General features: G+C 40.4%; 1 protein-coding gene across 1 annotated transcript in view; it reads right to left on the minus strand.

Moving 5' to 3' along the window:
* Positions 1-21,222, minus strand: part of LOC129764578 (uncharacterized) — a 64,015-nt gene that overhangs the window by 30,413 nt on the left and 12,380 nt on the right. The window contains exon 4 of the mRNA XM_055763786.1: positions 6,566-7,038. Within this exon, the coding sequence (XP_055619761.1) occupies positions 6,566-7,038 (473 nt within the window). The remainder of the gene's footprint in view (positions 1-6,565; positions 7,039-21,222) is intronic.

The raw sequence follows: 21,222 nt of genomic DNA on the forward strand, positions 1-21,222 counted from the left end.
ATATTATATCGTATACTCGAAGACATGAAACTTATGACTTCATATGTTCTCTAGGATTTGAAACTGTAGAGAGATGCGTCAAAATTAGAGATTTAGGTATAATTCTTGATTCGAAACTCACTTTTGGCGAACATTACAATACAATGATCAATAAAGCAAATAGTATGCTCGGTTTCATAAAAAGATTTAGTTACAATTTCAGTGATCCATACACAATAAAAACATTGTATATAAGTTTTGTTAGATCTATTTTAGAATATTGCAGTGTTGTATGGGCACCCTATCAAGAACTGCACTCCAATCGAATAGAATCAGTACAAAAACAATTTTTATTATTTGCCCTGAGAAAGCTAGGCTGGACAACATATCCCCTTCCCCCACATGAAGCTCGTTGTATGTTAATAAATATTGAAACACTTGAGAACAAGTGACGAACCAGCCAAATTGAGTTGAAAATCACTATAATACAGATAAAAAAAAATGTAACTCCAATAATTCCAAGGAAGCACTCTTTCCAGATAGTCCCAGATGACGCTCGAAAAATTTCAATGTAGTTAATTTCATAATTTTTAATAAAAGTTCATAAAACAACGTTCGCCAGCGCAAGGAGTTTGTCACACAAAAGAAATTGTGTTGGAATTGCTTGAGTGTAGGTCATCAAATGAAAAAATGTATTTCCAAATATACATGCCGTACTTGTCATGATCGTCATCGCTCTTTGCTACACGATACTGAATCATTAAAACCATCCGCGAATTCAACATTAACATTACCAAGACCTGAGCCACAACCATTGCCATCCACCTCGGTTCCACGTCCAAGCTCATCTCAGCAAGGTAGTATGATTGTCCAAAATGCATGCAATATGGTTTTCATTGGAAACAGTTATTCTCAACGTTATCGATGACTACGGCAAAGAATAAAAGGCTAGAGCTCTCCTCGATTCTGCCTCTATGAGCAATTTCATGTCAAATCAGTTGGCAAACATTTTATGCAATCGTCGTACCAAAACAGATATTTCAGTGGCAGGAATTGGTCTCTCCACGCAACGAGTTAGAAGTGCAATTACCACAACTATTCTTCAACCAGACTCGAGTTCCTTATACTGAGACAACCGTCGGCAGAACTGCCAACAATGTCAATCGATATCTCCCGATGGAAATTACCGCATATTACACTTGCCGATTCACATTTTCATATTCCTCGAAAATTGTTTTGGTTATCGGATCTGAGGCGTATTGGGAGCTACACTCAGGTCGAAAAATAAATCTTGGAAAAAATCGTCCGTGGTTGACAGAAACTCCATTTGGATGGGCAGTGTCAGGTTCGACACCAAACAGAATTGAATGTATTCCGAAAATTTGCAATCTTTCCACTGCAACGGAACGTCTAGAATCAACCCTTCAAAAATTTTGGGAGATTGAGAATATTTCATCGAGTTCAACACATTCTGAAGAAGAGAACATGCGTGAAGAGTTCTATAAGGCAACCACAACCTGCAGTTCAACGGGTAGGCATATCGTACGGCTTTCAAGGAATTATAATCTAGAGATAATTCTTGGAAATTTTCGAGAAATTGCTGAACGCCGCTTCCTGAGCCTGGAACGACGTCTCAATCGAAATTCTGCAATTAAATATTAAAGGTTCAGCTGCCTCCCCCAGCAGCAGTTCTAACAAAACGCAAGGTAATGTCTTACATCGCTCAGATTTTCGATCCCCTTGGTATCGTGAGCCCGACAATCACGATGGCCAAATTATTTATGCAGCGTTTGTGGGCGTTAAAGGCGGATGGCCAAATCTGTGAATGGGATGATCCGCTTCCAGAGAATGCAAGAATATTGGAGAAAATTTCACAATACGTTACACACAAAGGTTGCACCGCTTGCCACCCACCAGTCAATCGCCCGATTAGAGCTCTGTGCAGCACGTTTAGCTACGCAACTCTTCGAGAAGATACAATCCGCCATCAATTTACATGCAGCAATATTCTTTTGGACCGATTCAACAACGGTTCTTTAGTGGTTGCGCGCGTCACCAAGTCGCTGGAAGTCTTTTGTGGTCACTCGAGTGTCTCAAATCCAGCATTTAACAGATGTAAATAATTGGCGACATGTTCCTGGCATAGATAATCCTGCCGATGACATTTCCGTGGATTAAATGCAGTAAATACAGGGTTTTCCAACTTCCGAAAGTAAATTGAAATAAAACACCGAAAGTAAATTGAAATAAAACACACTAAGAATTCGAATTTCGATGAAACTTTTATTTCAAATTAAAGTTTGGTTTATGCCATTATGTGTGAAATACAACATCATTCAAATGTCCACCTAGGGCTTCCTCGCACACCTTGATCCGGAACAGGTAATTTTCGATGACTTTTCGGCACATATGGGGCGGTATTTCGGTCATAACTTCACGAATGTTGTCTTTCAAATGTTCAAGAGTTTGCGGAGAGTTGGCATAGACACGGCCTTTCGTATAACCCCACAAAAAAAAGTCTAGCGGGTTCAAATCGCATGATCTGGACGGCCAATTGGCATCACCAAAACGCGAAATTATGCGTCCCTCAAATTTCGTTCGCAATATGGCCATGTTCGGTCGTGTTGTGTGGCACGTGGCGCCGTCCTGCTGAAACCACATGTCATCCGTATCCATATCTTCAATTTGTGGCAAAAAAAATCGGTTAACATGCGGCCATACGCTCACCATTCACAGTTACCGTCTCGCCGTCCTCATTTTCTAAGAAATACGGCCTGATGACTTCACCAGACCATAATGCGCACCAAACAGTGACTTTTGGCGGATGCAATGGCCTCTCAACAATCACGTATGAATTTTCTGAGCCCCATATACGGAAATTTTGGGTGTTCACATAGCCACCGAGCTCAAAATGTGCCTCATCGCTGAAGAAAATTTGATGCGAAAATTCAGCATTTTGCTGCTGTTGTTCGTTCGCCCAATCGACGTATGCCCGACGCATTCCATGGTCACCACGCTCTAATTTTTGTACCAGTTGGACTTTATATGGATGTAGGTGCAAGTCCAAAAGCAAAATTCGCCACAATGATGTGTTTGACAAGCCCAATTGCTGAGCACGCCGTGGAATCGAAACATTCGGGTCATTCTCCACACTGGCAGCAACAGCAGCAATATTTTCGGCCGAACGCACATTACGATGATGCACAGGTTTCACAATATCCGCTACGGATCCAGTTTGTTCGAATTTACGCACTACATTAGTGATTGTGTGCTCTGTAGGCCGTCCATGACGTCCAAAATCCGTCCGTAATGCTCGAAAAACATTTGCCGGGTTTTCATCATTTTTATAGTATAATTTAATAAAATTAACACGTTGTGCGATGCTAAAACGATCCATATTGTAAAATGGCAGACATTCAACTAACGATATGACGCTTTGGTTGACAGCTATGTCAAACGGTTGTCAGCGCAGGGCTGTATACTTTCGGAAGCCCGAAATGGAAAACCCTGTACTATGAACTGCGAACGTTGGTGGAATGGTCCACCGTGGTTGTCGAGATCAACAAATTCATGGCCGCAGCAAGTTATACCGTCAGAAGAATCCGCTAGCGCATCATCAGAACAACGCAAAATTCCTGTCATCGCAGTGAGTGCGATCGTCCTTGATTGGTGCAATTATTTATTCGCACGCTACTCATCGTTTGGAAAGCAGCGCCGTGTTGTCGCATTCTGCATGCGATATTTGCATCGTCTTCGCAAACTTGGTTCATTGCATCGTTCCAGTCCTGATTCATATGAGAAACCAAGCGTCTACACCGAAACAGCAAATATACTTCCGTTAAACACCGATGAACTCAATCAAGCTGAAATTAAATTATGCCATCTGGCGCAACAAGAAAATTTCCCCGAAGAAATCAACAATCTGCAAGAGAAAAATCGTGTCTCGAACTCATCACCGCTTAGATTTCTGAAACCATTCGTTGACCCGATCGGCATTATTCGCGTTGGTGGCCGGTTACAGAATGCCGCGTTGCCAAACAACATCAAACACCCAATCGTTCTATCTGCGAAGCACCCACTCACTGTTCTGTTAGCCTGACATTTCCATCTCAAGCTACTGCACGCAAGTCCTCAACTCCTGCTAGCCACACTCCGCCAGAAATACTGGATTCTGGGCGGTAGAAATCATACAAAATTCGTCTCACCATTGCCACACTTGCTTTCGAAGCAAGCCCACATTGGTGCAGCAAAGCATAGAAGATCTTCCAGCGTCACGAGTCTCACCAACTCGACCTTTTTCCATATGTGGAGTGGATTACTGCAGACCATTTTTCGTTAAATCCGCAGTAAGGAAACATGGTCTCACCAAAGTTTCTGTCACTATCATCTTTTGTTTCTCGGCCAGAGCGGTTCCTATAAAACTCGTAAGCGACTTATCCACAGTAGCGTTCCTGGCAACCCTTCGAAGATTCGTCGCACGTCGTGGTAAAATCGTCGAAATTAACTCCGACAATGCTACCACATTTAAGGGAGCTTCACATCCTTTAAACGAAGTCTATCGCATGCTGAAGATTGGAGAAGGAGAACGCCATCATATTTTCAATTGATGTTCGGAGAATGAAATCCGCTGGAAATTCATCCCTCCCCGGGCGCCACATTTTGGGGGCCTGTGAGAGGCTGCCGTAAAGTCAGCAAAAACGCACATGCTAAAAGTGCTAAACAACGTCAACAGCCGATACGAGGACATGCTCACACTGTTAGCACAAGTGGAAATGTGCCTAAATTCACGTCCACTCACCCCGATGTCAACCGATCCTTCCGATCTCGATGTTCTTACTTCAGGGCATTTTTTGACTGGAAGTAATCTACAAGCTGTTCCCGAAGCCGATTTGAAGGAGGTTCCGGACAATCGACTTGATCACTGCGAAACTACACAAAAGTGGTTTCAGATGATATGGTCCCGCTGGTATCCGGAAAAAAAACCGTCAAAGTCGCTTTCCACTTGCCCTTTGTTTTAAGACACTCTAATGGGCAAATAATAAAAAATGGGTCTAATTTTTTGGCTGGTGGCCAATCCCTGCAATTTTGAGCAAAATTGAAGCACTCTATAGAAAAACTAGAACGTAAAAAGCCGAAATGCTTCCTAGCAACGCTATTTTGGGTGTAGTTGCCATGAAATTTTTTTTGCCGAATAATACACCTTAATTTTATTCAGAGCAACAAGTTCGAGAATATTTGTGTACCAGTACAGATCGGAAGATGTTTTCTTGGTAAAAAAAACCAGTCCTGAACGGGAATGAACCTAATCGAAATATAACCTCCATTACTGCACTTGAAATCATCTCATTTCCGTATTATTTCGTATTCTTCATAAAAGCAACTTTTCGTATGAGTAATTCGAAATATTGAAGAGCTTAACTAATTTGATGGACTATCTCAAATAATTATTAAATAATACATTTAATGAAATAATAATTTCATATATGCGGGTGTTAGCATTACACATTTCATGCAATGACACCGATTCTCGATTTCTGTTTAGGATTTCGCCGAGAACTATAAATGAAAAAAATGAATGAATAAGAATAAATTGGAGCAGATGGGAAAACGTAAAGAAGGAAAGAACGCCATAAACGAGCAATTCACGTATACTACTTTTCTAACTGCTCGTAGGATGACTAGTGAAATGCTTGAGCCGGCAGTTTACTTCAGGTTCTGAAGCCAAGACAAATAGTCTCTATTACCGAACAGAAAAGTGCAACGATTTTGCATTTACATACTTCCTCCCTACCGAGCTACGAGCAGCTCACGGTTGACTCGTGACATGTTCCTCTTAGCAATATGCCTGAACAAACAGAATAAAAAATGTACAACCTGAAGCAAGAAGCATCCTCGCTGCGAACACAAACTATACGTTGCACAAACATTTTATTTCGCGTCAACTGGAATCCATTCCAGCCGACACGCTTTCATACCTTCAAACACACTGTGACTTCACCTTCGTCTCTACCCAGCCGGAAGCTCAAGCAAAAAAATAGAAGCGGAATCATCTTGCACTGTGAACTCAAAAATGCAACAGAGCAAAAACCCGCGAGTGAAAAAGTTTTAGTAAATTAAATTTTAAATTCCACTCGGAGGATTTCCCGTTAGTTGCTTGCTCGTAGAAAGAAGATCTAAAATATACATTTCGTGTCTCCTTTTGATCCTGTTCCTAGGTTGCGTATCCGCATGACCATGTTAACTCCAACAGTTCTTTCGAAAGCGACAAGACGGGAATATTCTTTGAAGTGCCATTTTCCGTGGAAAATCAGTTCATGTTTTTCACAATTTGTAACGGGACTAAAAGCCTGGTGTATTATATTACAAATGCTGACAAAAAGTTCATGAAGCGATTTTTTCTTCTAATATCAAAGGTGAAGCGGTAGCAAATATTTCAACCAATAATCCATGGTAAAACCTAGAGGGAGGAAGCATGAGCGACAACTTGGAGGCCTGCAAGCAATTACCATTCTCACTAGTTTTTATCACACTCTAAACCAAAAGCGTCGAGCACGAGGACGAAAGCCAAAACCTTTGTCGTAATCACCTGAAATAAAAATGAGTTATGCTTGAAATAAAACTTCAGCTCCAGATTGCTGTGATGATGATGATTCTGGTGAAGTTGATGATGATGGCGATGATGTTCCGTTCCACCGCTAATGACATTTGTGGTATCAGATCCGCACCGGCACCCCGTCTGTTGGTTCTGATCCGTTGTTTCCCCTGATGTTGCTGATGGTGGTGTTGGTGGTAATCCCGTGGATAATAATGGCGTCATTCTGGTGGGGAAACTTCTGCAGTAGGTTTGGATTTGGTCGCTTGCCACAGTTGATTCGGCTGCTCTCCTAATTCCACCACCAGCAGCATTATCATCGACATTGGTTTCGTCACAACCGATGGCTGGTCGATTAACGCAGAACCATAATTCCAATCGTGGTCGGAGAAGATTTATTTGCGATTCCAGGGCGATGTGACGGCCCGGAATGTGGTCGGTTATGTTGAAATGAACGACTGTTGAATCTGGTGGCGAGGATATGGATAAACAAAACAAAATCAATATGGGTTTTTTGGAGGCCTTCGTGGCCTAATTGGTTGCGTGTCCGCTACTAAGCGAACGATCATGAGATCATAACTCAGGGCCTTCAATTGACCATCTTTGTTTGTTATTCTGGCTACTACGTCTAATACGTACACTTCACATACGATCTGTTTGTCGATCGTATCGGAAATTGTTTGTTTCGGATGTTTTACGAAATATGTCTCCTTTCTAGTCGAATTTCTGACTATTTTCTTTTTATACAATAATTATTTTTGAAAGCGGGGACCGACACTGATATTGTGCCGAAGAAAAGAAGACGAAGAAATTCAACCAGCAAATATCCTATTTGGTTTAACGTTCAAATAAGAAATCTAAAGAATAAAAAACAAAAAGCACATAAAAAATACAAAATAGACAAAAGTCATCAAAATTTGCTGGAATATCAAAATATTTTCCAAGAATTAAGTTTTGCAATTAAAAGTGCACACGAAGAGTACAATAGAAAGGTCGAAACTGAAGTCAAATCATGCCTGAAGAAATTCTTTAATTACGTAAAGTCTAGGCTCAAAAGCAATAACTTCCCATCGCAGATTCATCTCGATGAGGATGTGAGGAATTCTTCGAACTAAATTTGTAATCTCTTTGCAAATTTCTTTCAGGAAGTATATACCACATTTTCCGAAGAAAATCGCGATCGGAACTACTTTTCATTTTTACCGGAATATCCAAATGACATATCGGTGAACTATCTTTCACAACAGGAAATATGTCATGCACTAACAAAATTAGACGGAACAAAAGGACCAGGACCTGACGGAATAGCACCTATATTCCTGAAGAACCTGGCTGAGGAACTCACCCTTCCCTTACATTGCATTTTCAATATGTCACTACAAACTGAAATATTCCCAGAAAAATGGAAACAATCTTTTTGGTACCTATCTTTAAATCAGGCACTAAATCTGACGTACGTCATTATCGTGGAATTGCCATTATCTCTTGCATTCCTAAACTATTCGAAGCAATAGTCAACGAAAAGGTCTTCCAACAAGTGAAGAATAGAATTACGTATATGCAACATGGCTTCTTCAAAGGCCGTTCAACTGCAACTAATCTGTTGGCTTTTGTGACTTTTATTTTGAATGCAATGGAAAATGGCAAACACGTAGAAGCTCTTTACACTGACTTCAGTAAAGCATTTGACCGCATCGACATTCCATTACTACTCTTCAAATTGCAGAAAATTGGAATGGAACAAAGATCCTTAAACTGGCTCAATTCTTATCTAACAAACCGTGAACAAATTGTTCACTTTCAAAATTCTCTTTCAAATCCAGTAAAAGTCACTTCGCCCGTGGCCGAGTGGTTAGCGTCCCACACTATCATGCCGGGTGTTCGGGTTCGATTCCCGTTCTGGCCGGGGGATTTTTCGTCAAAGAAAATTCTTCCGGCTTGCACTGTGGTCACGCGTATTCTAGAGCTTGCCACTCCAGAGTACATTTAAGGCGTGTTATTCGGCATCGAAATCTCAACCAAGTATTAATGAATGACGCTAGTTAATGAACACGTTGAGACGGCAAAAGTTCCACAGGGAACGTTAACGCCATTAAAGAAGAAGAAAAGTCACTTCGGGAGTCCCACAAGGCTCTCATCTTGGTCCTCTTCTTTTCATTTTGTACGTTAATGACATCTCCTTCGTTCTCAAGCGTATCAATGTACTTGTGTATGTCGATGACATGAAGCTTTTCGCGGAAATTGGAAATGAAAACGACATCGAAGCATTTCGAAACGAAATACATGTATTCCATACTTGGTGTGATAAAAATCTACTAAAACTGAATGTGAAAAAGTGCAACTCTATAACATTTAGCAGAAAAAAACATGTACCAAATATTGTAATATGTCTTGGAAATAAAAATGTAGAAAAATGTGAAATAGTTAAAGATCTACGCGTCGTATGGTCGTACATGAAGAACGCATTGAGTCAGTCCAGAAACAGTTTCTTCTATTTGCACTTCGTAAACACAACTGGACCTCATTTCCACTTCCTTCATATGAAGCACGCTGCATGCTCATAAACATCCAAACATCAAAAGAACGCCGTGAATTTTCAATGCTTTCTTTTGTTAATGACCTAATTTCGCAACGAGTACAGTCAGCTGAATTACTAGAAAAACTAAATTTCTATGTACCTGGGCGTAAACTAAGAACACGAAATTTGTTTCTAACCAAAACATCCAGAACAAATAATGCAAATAACGCCCCTATCAATCGCATGATGCGTATATACAATCAGCACTGCGAAATAATTGACACAACAATGAATAAGAAACAGCTAAAAAGAAACATGTACCGCAAAAATAATATTAAACCTAAGAAAACATTGTAACATTATATAATAAAGGGTGTGTCACATAAAATTGCATCACGGAAAAAACGCTGTAGAAATTCGCCCAGTAGACCGATCCTTTTTAAAATTTTAGACAGTAAAATAAAAACTATTGAACAACTTTTGGCATTTTCTTTTTATTCATACTTCGAGCCCAAGCCCGTATGCTCGCACCTTCCTCTTTACCCCGTCCATAAGGTTCTGTACAACGTCAGGTTGTAGTTTTTTTTGAACAGAAATCCATTTTCTCTTGAAGTCCGCCTCCGATTTGACAACTTTTGGGTTCTTCCGGAGGGCCTGCTTCATAATCGCCCAATATTTCTCTATTGGGCGAAGCTCCGGCGCGTTGGGCGGGTTCATTTCCTTTGGCACGAAGGTGACCCCGTTGGCTTCGTACCACTCCAACACGTCCTTTGAATAGTGGCACGAAGCGAGATCCGGCCAGAAGATGGTCGGGCCTTCGTGCTCATATTTATATTTATTCATTTGCCAACAGATACAATGGTTATCCCAATGACATGAAAATTATGACACTACTCATATTAATTAAAAACTCTACGGAAACAACTCTTATTTCTACAACGTGAAACATTAAAGTCAAATACATCGTAGTATCTGTTGAAGACACGGCACATCCTTCGCATGGGCTCGTTAAATCCATAATTTGTTCGCGAGGGATGGAAGCATAAGAAAACGTGAGAGCGTAAATTACGGCGGCAGATGTTTATGTTAAGACAGCTTAACAGCGAAGTACAGTCGATGTTACCTTGAAGCAGGTCACCAATGAAGCATGCCATCGTGATGTTACGTCTCGGCCCAAGTGATTCCAAGTGTATTAACATGCAACGACTTTTGTAGCTGGGCAAGTTGTGGACGTCATTCCAAGGAAGATGCCTCAGAGCGAAACGGATAAACTTTCGTTGGATTGCTTCGATGCGGTTCACCTCGTTTTGGTAGTATGGGCACCACACTACAGCCGAATATTCCAGTATTGGTCGAACCAAAGAACAGTACAAAGCCTTAAGGCAATATATATCCTTGAATTCTTTGGCGAAGCGGAACATGAACCCGAGTTGAGATGAAGCTTTCGACACCACGTAGGCGACGTGGTCCTTGAATGTAAGCTTGGAATCAAGTAGTAATCCAAGATCCTTGACCGTCGATTCCCGTTTCAAGCTTATCCCCGATAGAACATAGTTGTGTTGAATCAATGCACGTTGTCTACCGAATGAAATTATAGAGCATTTCGATGCATTGAGTGACATGCGGTTTAGTTGGCACCACTCGGCGAAAGTTTCTAATTGCAGCTGTAGAAAAACAGCATCGCTTGGTTTCCGTATCACGAGATACAACTTGAGGTCGTCGGCGTACGACGACTTGCGGCATTTCAGAATGTAGTTGACGTCATTCATATACAGCAGAAACAGGAATGGCCCTAGATGGCTGCCTTGAGGAACGCCAGATGTCACGGGGAAGGAAGGAGCAACATAGTCCGCAATTTTGACAGACATGCTTCGACCAGTCAAATAAGAAGAAAGCCAAGCAAGCAGGTCGTTCTGAACACCTAACCTGTCATACTTAGCCAAAGCAATGTCGTGATTCATTTTATCGAATGCTGCAGAGAGGTCTGTATATATAGCATCTACTTGATGGCCTTGCTCAATTTCACGGATGATGTAGGAAGTGAACTGTACGAAATTGGTAGTCGTTGAGCGCTTGGACATGAAACCATGCTGGTCCATCGAAATGCAGTGAGCGAAGTTTTGAACCAATTCTTCGAGAATAATTAGCTCGAGAAGTTTCGACGTAGCACTTAAAGCGGCTATTCCACGATAGTTCGATACAGTCCTTTTGCAACCCTTTTGACGTAGGACTACGTCTTTCATTTCTATACCGGGGTGTAAAATCAAAGTTTCGAAAACGAAAGCGTTACGCCGGAGACCGAGATTTTGAGTGTTAATAGCTCCTAAACAGCTGAACGAAATGGTATGATAAACACTTCATTCGAAAGATAAAATGTCTACGCGTTCTATACTTGTTACTTTCTGATCCATAAACTTGTTTCAATAGTCTTAAATTTGCTTTCAATTTGCAATCACCAATCGGTATATAAGCGAGCGCCGCTCGGAAATCCACTCAGTTCTAATTGAACAGCGATTGGAGCATGTTGTCGCTGTTGTGGTGAAGCTCTTCATTTATCATGAAAGCGCGGATGAACGGTGTCACCAAGAGCCTGTTTGTGCACCTTAGGCCAGAAGGGAATCCATCAGGAGGAGAGTGATGCTACAAACGGTTCCCCGGGAAGATCTCGAAGCAGCCGCTACACACACACACACATACACGCACGGAATTCTTTCCGTTTGGATCGAGAAAGATCCGGAAAATAATCTGCCAGTTCCTCTAGGAATTTAAAAATACATTCATGTGAAAGAGTTTATTTGAATGTTTTCTATCCATGTAACACTGTGACCAAATATGTTTCAATCAAGTGCTATTAACAGATGGTTATCGAGTTAGCATTAACCACTGGTGGGCTTCCAGTATCGAGGAAAATGTGGAAATATTTAATCGTTACTGAAAATAATCTGCCAGTTCCTCTGGGAATTTAAAATTACATTCATGTGAAAGAGTTTATTTGAATGTTTTCTATCTATGTAACACTGTGACCAAATACATTAGGTTTTGTGATTTTTCAATCAATCGCAATCAACAGGATAGCTTCTGAAGATTATTCTTCCCCATCAGTAGGATATTTCCGTATCCAATATTGGATGCATAAAACCTTGTGCCTCCAACGTAACGCTCTCGTTTTCGAAGTTCTCCAAATATTCATTCATTCAGAATGAATTCAGATTCAACTTCATACAAATGATCTCTAAATCAACGATAGTCCTACGTCACCCTTGCGGTTATACCATAGATATAACCCACTTCCTGTTTTTTGTGAATCGGAAAAACGTAAGATTCCTTCCAGCAGGATGGGAAGTCACCCGACCTCAGGGAGAGATTGAAAGTATTGGCTAGAGGTGTTGCTAGAGCAATCAAGCAGCGTTTCAGGACCAAGGACGGAATACCATCAGGACCGGAACCCCTCGAACTTTTCAGTTGACTCCCGGCTGAGATAACCATTTCTCTCGTAATAGTAAACGGACCACTTGAGAAGGATGAGAAAGGAACGTTGCGAGATGCAGCTGCTACGTCCTGGCTGTTTGTTCGTTCGTTACTGAAAACGCTGCTAAACTGTTTACGAAATAATTCTGCAATATCTGGAATGGTTGCAGCGTTCACTACACCGTTAGTCATGGTTGAGGGGAGGCCTGTTTCCTTCCTTTGACTATTCACGTGTTGCCAGAACCTCTTAGGGTTGGATTTCAGACGACATTGGAGCTGTCTTAGGTGCGCTTGATGTAGTTGATCGTTCAACCGTCTGTAGTCCGAATTAGCCTTGGAATAACGCGTTTTCGTGGATTCGGTATGAAGTTTGGCATGTTCCCGAAGAGCTGCCCTTTTCCGTTTCTTCAAAAGCTTAAGCTTCGAGTTCGACCATGCAGGTTTAAGAGGTACACGGTTAGTTCGCTTAGGTACAAATTGATCAATGGCATAGATTATGATGCACGATACCGTTGATGCTGCGTCGTTGACGTCGCGATTGGCCAATTCTTCATCCCAATTAACGTTTGAGAGGAAATTGTTCATCTCGTCGAAGTTGGCTTTGTCGAAGTTGTAGTATATGCTCTCTGTCGTGTCTTTGTAATCACATTGTACGCAAATATCAATGCTGACCAGCAACGGGGGATGATGTATGCAACTTTTCACTAGCGGAGCAGGAGCTGGTATTACGGAGCAACTGGAACACATTTCCTCACTCACAAAGCAGAGGTCAAGCATACGGTTGTTACGATTCATAACTCCGCTCTTTTGTCCGAGTCTTGAAGTGCGATAAGCATCCAACAGATTACGGGATGCGAGTCCAGTCGATGAGTTAGATGTAGGGAAATAAAAATCATGGGTGTTCTGCTCCCATCTCACATCACGCAAGTTGAAATCTCCAAGGATTGTCAAACTGTCCTTCGCGCCCATAAGAGAGATAATCCAGTCGAGCGACGACAAGTGCTTTTCGATAAGAATATTGTCGTTTACACGATCCGGAGGAATATACACCACACAGATGCTGCTTCAATAGTGGTAGTAAGCGCTTCTGTAGGCACTCCTTAAGGTAAACTTGCCCGTTTACCGTGCCGGTCATTACGAAGGGGGCGCTCTGCTTTCCGCAAGAGCAGATCGCTTGCCACACCATGTACTTTTTGGCAAACTTGGATAGTTTCTGCTTGCGAATCTCCTCCGGAACGCTGAATTTGTCCTCTGCGGAGAAGAACAACAGGCCCGGCAGCTGACGAAAGTCCGCTTTGACGTAGGTTTCGTCGTCCATTACCAGGCAATGCGCCTTCGTCAGTATTTCGGTGTACAGCTTCCGGGCTCGCGTCTTCCCCACCATGTTTTGCCTTTCGTCGCGGTTAGGAGCCTTCTGAACCTTGTGTGTACGCAGGCCCTCCCGCTGCTTGGTCCGCTGGACGAATGAACATGACAAATTCAGCTTATTGGCGACATCCCGGACCGAACTTCTCGGATCACATCTAAACTGCTTAACTACGCGCTTGTGATCTTTTTCACTGACGGAGCATCCATTTTTGCCGTTCTTCACCTTCCGGTCGATGGTTAGGTTCTCGAAGTATGGTTTTAGTACTCTGCTGACTGTGGATTGGACGATTCCCAGCATCTTACCGATGTCCCGATGTGACAACTCCGAATTCTCGAAATGAGTGCGCAGGATTAATTCACGACGCTCTTTTTCGTTCGACGACATTCTTCCAAATTTACGAAAAATTGACAGTGAAGCATGGTCAACGTGATCTATACACTCTTATCTGATTATAAGCGAAAGCTGAAGATATAATTCCTAAAAATTAAATTTCTACAGCGTTTTTTCCGTGATGCAATTTGATGTGGCACACCCTTTATATAAGTATGTAGTCTACATTTGTTTGACGAAAATGAATAAATAAAATGCTTTCAATGCGGGCTGAATGGAAAGCGTAGCAAAAACAATTAAGTTCAACGTGTTAAAGTCGCCAGCTGGAACGCTTGTTAGAACAAGCGCAAACACATCGAGGTTCTCGATTTACCCAACTTTAAATAGATCGACATCATTTTCACTGCTCTTTAGATATTTTTCTTTACCAAGGAACATACAACTCCTATGAAATCTCCAGTTGGACGATACTGAGAAAAAATCGTTGAGTTGCGTTTTTTTAACTCAGATAGAACACATGTCTTAATAATATTTTAAATCATATTTTTTGAAGAAATGGAATCAACATTTTTATCCATTATTCATTCTTCTACAAATTTTAATTGATAGCCGTACCGAATTGAGTCGGATCGTCATCACATTGTATCGACAGCACAAACACTCCAGACTACTACCTCGATCCATTTGTCCTAAAAAAACCGTAACCCAATGAATCTGCTGCACATTTTAATTGATAGCCGAATTACTAGGCTTGAACAATAGCTTAGAAATACCGCTTCATAAATAGGAATGTATGGGTGGTGGGGGCAGAGTGGTCATCTACTTGTTTGGTAGTATAACTATCGACTACAGATGCCGTATTGATAGTCACCTTATGCTTGGTGTTTTTCATGACTGTTGAGCCACCTTGTACTTCAGAAGAACTGTTGCATGTCAAAATATGAATAAAAACTGAAATCGCGCTCTCGATAGCCATTTGGCCGTAGTTTTCTGCATATCGTATTTAGGGAATTTCTAGTGAAATTTATATTATTTGACCTGAAAAAGTTTGTACAACTGTTTACATATTCTAGAATAGTTGGATAGATATTTTGTTTAATTTCAGCGATGATTTCGCATAGAAATTATTTTGAAGTTTGGAGGTAAAGCGATTTGCGGTGGATAACGACTTAAAATGTACTGTTTACTAAAGTTGATACACCTTATCACATTCTGCTCTTGAAAGGGTCCCTTTTGTGGCTTTGCTATCTTGAACAACAATAACATGAACTACGATATTATTCGAAAAATGGGTGTTGAAGTGGTATTTGGGCGCAGGAAAAGATCACATTCTTTAAGATGACTACTATGCACCCACTACCCCTACATAGTATGACAATTTTGAACCCAATATTAAAATTGAGATTTTCGAATAACTGCAACATCGTGAAAAAAAATTAAAAATCAGCGCTAGAAGAAGGGATTTGCATCATTTTAAAGGTTTAGTGGTATAGATATTTTAATAATATTCTACGCTCATACTTTTTTATCTTGCTGTGTGTAGGTGTAGTAGACGAAAATAAATTTAAAAAAACCCTTTTGTAGACTTATACCATGTTCACTGACTAAATCAATAGTAAATAAAATTAGCCTTATCATTCAGCCTCAAAAAGCAATGATGTATAACTTTGTAAGCTCATATGCAGTATCTGTATAACTTGTGAGATTATGAAAGATGAACAAGATTGAACATGAAGTTTTCCATCAAGCCTTTCCTCAAGCATGGGTGACAACTTTTGTCTATACTGAGTACCGTTATCTATTGTTCATAAGCGCGCCGTTTTGATTGGTGAACAAGTTCACAAGACATTAAAATTCATTTACAAAAATCGTGTGAACTGATACACTGTTGCATAAAGCATAAGATTATTATGTTTCCTTGCTGTGGTGGCTAAGAGCAGACAAACGACCGGAACGGTGAAAAAGGGTTAAATTTTTAAAATGATGTACATCCCATATTCTTGCGCAGATTTTTTACGAAATTATAGTCTTCTCGAAAACCACTCAAAAATAACGACTCGCTAGATGTTCCTCTAATATTTTTGTTGAGTATATATGGGTTTTAAGACCCACATACTTCCTCTGGACAACCAACACTAAAAAAGTCAACCAGACTGCTTACAATAAGATTCTACACCATCATATCAATTAAAGGCTACTCAAGACTGGTTCAAGGACTATTTTCCGGATGGTATTTCAAGATTAGCCGGCCAAAGATTGACCAGCTTCTTCGTCTGATTTCAGTCCCCTTGATTTTTTTGACGTAGGACTACGTCTTTGATTTCTATATAGGGGGGTCACTCTACGAAAATGTAACGAAAAATTAAGAGTTTTCAAATGCATATTACGCAGAATCGTTCTTACGATAATGTTATGTTATATATGATGTTATAATATATATCATTAGATGGAAAATTTATCCAGCATTTTTTAGCCTGAGTCATCAACAGTGGAAATAGTAAAACGAGTATACAATTTAAAGAATAAAAGAGGCATGTTTTGCGAGCGAATACAAAGGTAAATCATGTATTATGCATTCTTTCTTTCAACTTGGTTCCCGTGAATGTTGTATGCATTAAAAGATCGTTCTGTTCAATGTTTTGTTCTATCAAACAAATTGGACATCCAGTCAATGTGTAGGAACAAGGGTGATGTAGATGGTGGAGTGGGTTAGTAAGATGGCTGCAAATTCATAGAAATTCATTGAGCTTTATTCTTGAATACACTTCGCGGTGGGAACGAAATGAACGGCTTCATTCCCGTTTCCACATTACGGTGAAAACGAAATTAACTGCACTCAATTGAACTACGTTTTACGAGTTAGTGAAGCGTCAAAGATATTGAGTTTTCAGGCAGAATGAACTCCTTTTAAATAGAAATTTTGAATGAAAATGACCTTCTCCGTATCAAATTAGTATTCATTTCGTCTTCACCGTGAAGTGGAAACGGGAATAAAGCCGGAAATGTATCCACGAGGACAAAACGGTACGGTGTCGACATCTGGATACGATATGTCGAACATATTTTTGACTTGTCCGAGGTTCATGCGATAGCGGCACCTTCACTGAGTCAGAATCTGTTCGATTTTTTTTTGTTTCAGATAACTAGAAGGGCTGGAATTGTGTACGCCATGGCACAACTTTTTTTAAAGCCTCTACCTTTATCAGCTTGTTATTCCAATTTATATATTTTTTCCGTCTAATTTTTGTTTTATTGTTAAAATATAGACAAACAAATAATGATATCTTGGATAGTAAAAATGTTCTTTGTTTTATTTTTGTGGAGCTCGAAAAAACGTCTTAAATTTGTGCTTCTACACTAGAATACCACTTTAAGAAGAATTGTATCCAATTTAGCGTAAAAAATGGAATAACAAAGTGTGCTTGAAGAACTTCAAGCGGTCTGAATACATATTGTCTTCTGAAGACACTAGTCCATTTGCACTCGAGAATTTGAATGATTTAGACATTACTTTGGGCCTACACTATACAATAGATTAACCTAGATCTTCCGAACGACCGCTTCACAAAACAAAGGTTTTCCGGTTACTTACCGTTTCAATAATTAGTTTTATGGACATGGTTTGTGTTACAACCAAAACTTCGAAGCTGAACTAAACAAATTGAGTTATCACAGTTCTATTTTTGTGGAAGAAATGGGACAATATTCACCGTTGATCGGTATATCAAGCCAATTATCTTTTCTAAACTCATAAAATTTAGTCCGCAGTTGCGAAATATATTATTTGTTAACATTTTTTGAAATAAACTTCAAAACCTCAAGGCAAGTTTAATGAAATGCGCTATATAACAATGCCAATTAGAATAAACATCGAATAATCTATCAAACTTTGTTCAAAAGTAAGCTTTGAATGTTAGTTTCCTTCGATATGATCGTGGAGACATTTGAAGAAATTTTTTCGTACCATGTGAAGATATTTGGAAAAATCACCTGGCATCCCTGGTGAGAAGTACGTTTTGAACGATTGGCGAAGCAGAATCAGATAAGTCGTTGATGATGTTGATATGTATTCTTGATCATGCCATAACATTTTTTCGAATGTTCTGGAGAAAACAATTCATGCTTTTACACCACGATAACGCTCAAACTGCTCAAACTGATCAAACTGAAAACAATACTGTATCTTTGCCCCTTCATATTCGCCAGACTCCATGTGAATTTATTTTTATTTTTATATTTTTATTTTTATATTTTTAATTTTTATGAATTATATCTTCAGCTTTCGTTTATAATCGGATAAGAGTGTATAGATCACGTTGGCCATGCTTCACTGTCAATTTTTCGTAAATTTGGAAAAATGTCGTCGAACGAAAAAGAGCGTCGTGAATTAATCCTGTGCACTCATTTCGAGAATCCGGAGTTGTCACATCGGGACATCGGTAAGATGCTGGGAATCGTCTAATCCACGGTCAGCAGAGTACTAAAACGATACTTCGAGAACCCAACCATCGACCGGAAGGTGAAGAACGGCAAAAATGGATGCTCCGTCAGTGAAAAAGATCACAAGAGCGTAGTTAAGCAGTTTAGACGTGATCCGAGAAGTTCGGTCCGGGATGTCGCCAATAAGCTGAATTTGTCATGTTCATTCGTCCAGCGGACCAAGCAGCGGGAGGGCCTGCGTACATACAAGGTTCAGAAGGCTCCTAACCGCGACGAAAGACAAAACATGGTGGGGAAGACGCGAGCCCGGAAGCTGTACACCGAAATGCTGACGAAGCCGCATTGCCTGGTAATGGACGACGAAACCTACGTCAAAGCGGACTTTCGTCAGCTGCCGGGCCTGTTGTTCTTCTCCGCAGAGGACAAATTCAGCGTTCCGGAGGAGTTTCGCAAGCAGAAACTATCCAAGTTTGCCAAAAAGTACATGGTGTGGCAAGCGATCTGACCGGCACGGTAAACGGGCAGGTTTACCTTAAGGAGTGCCTACAGAAGCGCTTACTACCACTATTGAAGCAGCACGAGGGCCCGACCATCTTCTGGCCGGATCTCGCTTCGTGCCACTATTCAAAGGACGTGTTGGAGTGGTACGAAGCCAACGGGGTCACCTTCGTACCAAAGGAAATGAGCCCGCCCAACGCGCCGGAGCTTCGCCCAATAGAGAAATATTGGGCGATTATGAAGCAGGCCCTCCGGAAGAACCCAAAAGTTGTCAAATCGGAGGCGGACTTCAAGAGAAAATGCATTTCTGTTCAAAAAAAAACTACAACCTGACGTTGTACAGAACCTTATGGACGGGGTAAAGAGGAAGGTGCAAGCATACGGGCTTGGGCTCGAAGTATGAATAAAAAGAAAATGCCAAAAGTTGTTTAATAGTTTTTATTTTACTGTCTAAAATTTTCAAAAGGATCGGTCTACTGGGCGAATTTCTACAGCGTTTTTTCCGTGATGCAATTTGATGTGACACACCCTTTAGAATATGTGAACCGTCGTCCAAACTAAGTCCTAAGTCGGTATTCTACTTTTTGCAGTGAATCTACTCCCAATTACTCGGATATTCCGTATACCCATAATCATGTAGATAATGAGTGCAAATAACTGAAGAACGAAAGTCGAATATTTTGTTTTATTTGTTTTGTTTTGTTTTGACCTCAGGTTTGCTGATACTGGTTCCAAATAATCAGCAATAAAGGAAACTGCCTATTGGGTTAAGGGCAGAGCTGCAATTCGTCATTGTCACTGCATATATTTGGGCTACTATGACGACCATTGCAACATTACCACCAAACGACGTGCAACAAAATATAAACCGACAAAACAAATTCCTCACTCTTCGATACTAAATAGTTTGTCAGAGTGTGTTGACGACCAAAGCATGTTGCAAGTCAGTGCCATATGATCGTCAAGACGGGAAATACTATGTTACTTGATGTAATGGAAGTTTACATGTTTACCAGGGTGCATTTGTTTAAGTTGGGCTACCTGAATACCATTCTTACACGTTGTCGCGTGTTCGACAGAGTATTTACTTCAGTAAATACCGGGAACAACAACCGGAACGAAAATCGAACCTTTGCTCGATAAAGATAACATGCAGTCTCCGACAATCATCAATTCGATGCTGACAATTTTACCGCCTACTTGGTCGGTCAAAACGTATTGACGAAGCTCAGTAACAGGCAAATTGTTGCATCGTACTCCGTCAGTCACCATTTGACCAACATTTTTGTCAGTAAGATGTGACTAACGTGGCTCGTCAGTTGTCAGTGACATTGATGAAAAAATGCAGCTCTGGTAAAGGGTCTGTCTGGGAGGCTAAAAAATAATGAAATTTTGTCATTTTTTCGGATGTTAGGAAGTGTTCGGGTATTTTGGTTATAGTTAAAAATAAATTTGAAGATATATTTCACATTTTTCGAGTGCACGAATAATGATTATTACGCTATTGGCGGCTGAATGCGCAGATGCTGTCTGAGAATCGGTACCTTGCTGGTGGTATCGTTTCTGGGGCAACGGAGTGTCGCAGAACGAATTCCAATGAATATTTTGAAATTTTAGGACAATACCTAAAGTGTTACATAGGGGTTTTTGAAAATTCAAAAAATTGCCGAAATGTTGGCAATTTTTGTGAGTAATTTTTCGTGAAAAATTGTTATTTAGAAGCTTATAAAAAATTTAAAAAGTGAGGTATCTTAAAACGGCTATGTAACGCTTTAGATAATACATTTTAACATTTTTTCTGAGATATCGATACCACCAGTTGGAAAAACATGGTTTCGAGAAAACGCGTTTTAAATTCGTACAGCAATACCATATCCCTTAAGGTGACTTCATACTTTTGGCTGTACCTTTCCAACGGAATCAAATATTGGAAAATCCTTTTAGAACATCGTTTCTGAGGGCATAAGCTTCTCAAAAATGCAAAAAAAAAGGTCGGAAGGAGCGGAAGTCAAGAAAAGTACTCCGATG

Source organism: Toxorhynchites rutilus, chromosome 2 (assembly GCF_029784135.1).
Source record: "Toxorhynchites rutilus septentrionalis strain SRP chromosome 2, ASM2978413v1, whole genome shotgun sequence".
In the NCBI taxonomy this organism is placed as follows: domain Eukaryota; kingdom Metazoa; phylum Arthropoda; class Insecta; order Diptera; family Culicidae; genus Toxorhynchites; species Toxorhynchites rutilus.